Raw genomic sequence first — 2,771 nt, forward strand, 5'->3', positions numbered from 1 at the left:
TAGATCCCTTTGCGTATTTATTTTTGGTTTTCATCGCAACAACCGAGCAGAAGAAATGAAAACCAGATAAAGTGGTTTGTGTCTTTGATGCATTAGACCGGGCCTCGCCGTCAGGTCGCGGGTCTACCATTCCTTATTTTGAAACTTTCTGAATTTAGACCTTCTCCTGCAATTCCAGACATGCTACGTTCCTAATGAGGATTTGACCTTTCTCTGGGGGGAGCGTATCGGGGTGAGGGAGAGGAGGCGGGGGAGCGCGAAGAGATGTTTTGCTGGGGACGGGAGGAGTGGGCTGAGGGATCGTCCTGGGAGGGAACCAGGAGTGCGGGGGGCCGAGTTTAAAAAGGCAGCCAGTCACTCACTCACACACGGTCTGTTCTCTCCTCCAGTTCCCATCAGCAGAACCTCCAGCTCCTGTAGTTCACCGATTTTTGCTTTGATTCTCCCCCGAAGCCTCGGACCTGTACAGGACTCTTTGTTTCTCCCTGAAAACTAAGGATTTTTTAAAATTATTGTTATTATTATTTTCTGTCTTTTCCATTGCAGCATGGAGCCCACCACTGGGGAATATGTTGATAACTATGACTATTATGAAGACAATGAGACTGCCTGTGACTTCTCTGAGTGGGAGCCATCATACTCCCTCATTCCAGTCTTCTACATGCTGATCTTCATCCTGGGCCTGTCAGGTAATGGCGTGGTCATCTTCACTGTCTGGAGATCCAAGTCTAAGCGCCGGGCTGCAGATGTCTACATAGGAAACCTGGCCCTTGCTGACCTCACATTTGTTGTAACCCTACCTCTCTGGGCTGTGTACACAGCACTGGGCTACCACTGGCCCTTTGGTGTGGCTCTGTGCAAGATCAGCAGCTATGTTGTTCTGGTCAACATGTATGCCAGTGTTTTCTGCCTCACCTGCCTGAGCTTTGACCGCTACCTGGCCATCGTGCACTCGCTGTCCAGCAGCAGGCTGCGCTCACGGGGCACCATGCTGGTGTCTTTGGGTGCTATTTGGCTCCTGTCCGGCCTACTGGCTGTGCCCACGCTGCTCTTTCGCACCACTGTGAATGACCAAAACAGCAACCGGACCACATGTGCCATGGACTTCAGCCTGGTGACCATGAACCAGAGGCATGAGTTTCTCTGGATAGCAGGACTCAGCCTGTCCTCCTCTGCTTTGGGGTTTCTCCTACCTTTCTTGGCCATGACCATCTTCTACTGCTTCATTGGCTGCACTGTCACACGCCACTTCAACAACCTGCGCAAGGAGGACCAGAAGAAGAAGCGCTTGCTGAAGATCATCACCACCCTGGTCGTGGTGTTTGCCATCTGCTGGACTCCCTTCCATGTGCTGAAGAGCATGGACGCGCTCTCCTATCTGAACCTGGCTCCGAGCTCCTGTGGGTTCCTTCGCTTCCTGCTGCTGGCTCACCCCTACGCCACCTGCTTGGCCTACATCAACAGCTGCCTCAACCCATTCTTGTATGCCTTCTTTGACCTTCGCTTTCGATCCCAGTGCCTGTGCCTACTCAACCTGAAAAAGGCTATGCATGGCCAGATGAGCTCCATGTCATCCACGCTCAGTGCCCAGACTCAGAAGTCAGAAGTTCAGTCTCTGGCCACCAAGGTGTAAACAGTGAAAGGAAAGGTGGAGCAGGGCTGCGGGACAGTCCCAGCTGCCACCTCTGGAACAGTTGTAAAAACACAGACTATACGTGTCCATTGTTCAAAGCTGGTAAGATGAGGTGATCAACTTTGAATAGACACTGCTCACCGTCATGAAATCCATTGTATGTTCCTCCTGTTCTACAGTGGGATGCTCTGCATGTCCTGCAGCCAGAGGGCTGAGCTCTGTAGCTGCTTTGCTCCTCAAATTCTCAGAGAAAAAAGTCTATTTCTTCTGTTTTGGTCTACTCTGCAAAAATTCTCATTTGTATCAGAAAAGAGGGCAGAATTGTGATTTGAAACACACACCCACACTGCTCTGGAGGAACTGTGAATTAATTTGAATTGAAATCTGTGTACACTGGATGAAACATAAAGCTGTACAGTATTTTCATACCATATCCTGTTTCTTTGTTCAGATATATTGCTATTTTGTTGTAGAAGCACTTGTTAAAAATGTGTGAGCAGGGAACTAAAACACAGCAGTGTCCTCTTGAAAAGGTTTGTTGTTTGAGAAGGTAGACGCTTGGACTGTGGCGGGGTGCTGTAGGAGGAAGAAAGGTGTTGCAGCTTAATTATGTAGTTTGTGGAGAGGAGATGGGGGTAGACAGGCAGATGGCACAAATGTTACTGGGACTGACAACAGGGCGAGTAGGGGTGGGGGGTGGGGGTTCAGTGTAGTCACGGCACTAAAGGGAACAAAGGAACTTTATAATTGTTCCAATTTGATGTATATGTTTTATTTTTTTGACATCAATGTAACTAACTACTGTATTAAAGATGTGTGCTGTGTGCCAGATCTCTTAGATTCATTGAGAGTGTGTGAAAACTCAAGTTGTACTTTTTCTTTGAAAAGGTGGAGAAGAGAGAAAGTCAAGAATATTCTAATACCAAATGCAAATATTTGCACAAAACAGGGTCTTTTGAAATTCTCTAGTTAAACTTGTAGTTTCACCTCAGTTTCATTGCATTATCCTGTTTTTTCAGTGTTAAGTATCTACAGAGGGTTAAAGCTTATCCATGAATACCTTTCTTTTGATTTCCACCTTCAGACTAATAGACCTCTAATCTCTGTTGATTCACAGCCACTCTCCAGACTGTAACTG

At 47.4% G+C, this 2,771-nt stretch overlaps 1 protein-coding gene across 1 annotated transcript; it reads left to right on the top strand.

Moving 5' to 3' along the window:
• The first annotated feature begins 363 nt into the window (after window positions 1–363).
• Window positions 364–2,455, top strand: aplnra (apelin receptor a). Its single transcript, XM_020590514.1, has one exon. The coding sequence runs from the start codon at window positions 548–550 to the stop codon at window positions 1,631–1,633; it is 1,086 nt and encodes a 361-aa protein (XP_020446170.1). The 5' UTR covers window positions 364–547; the 3' UTR covers window positions 1,634–2,455.
• Window positions 2,456–2,771: the final 316 nt, after the last annotated feature.

Source organism: Monopterus albus, unplaced genomic scaffold (genome assembly GCF_001952655.1).
Source record: "Monopterus albus unplaced genomic scaffold, M_albus_1.0 scaffold12.1, whole genome shotgun sequence".
Classification (NCBI taxonomy): domain Eukaryota; kingdom Metazoa; phylum Chordata; class Actinopteri; order Synbranchiformes; family Synbranchidae; genus Monopterus; species Monopterus albus.

Bases quoted from the DNA above. Each gene is read 5' to 3' on its own strand.
- aplnra (XM_020590514.1), top strand. From the start codon at position 548: ATGGAGCCCACCACTGGGGAATATGTTGATAACTATGACTATTATGAA.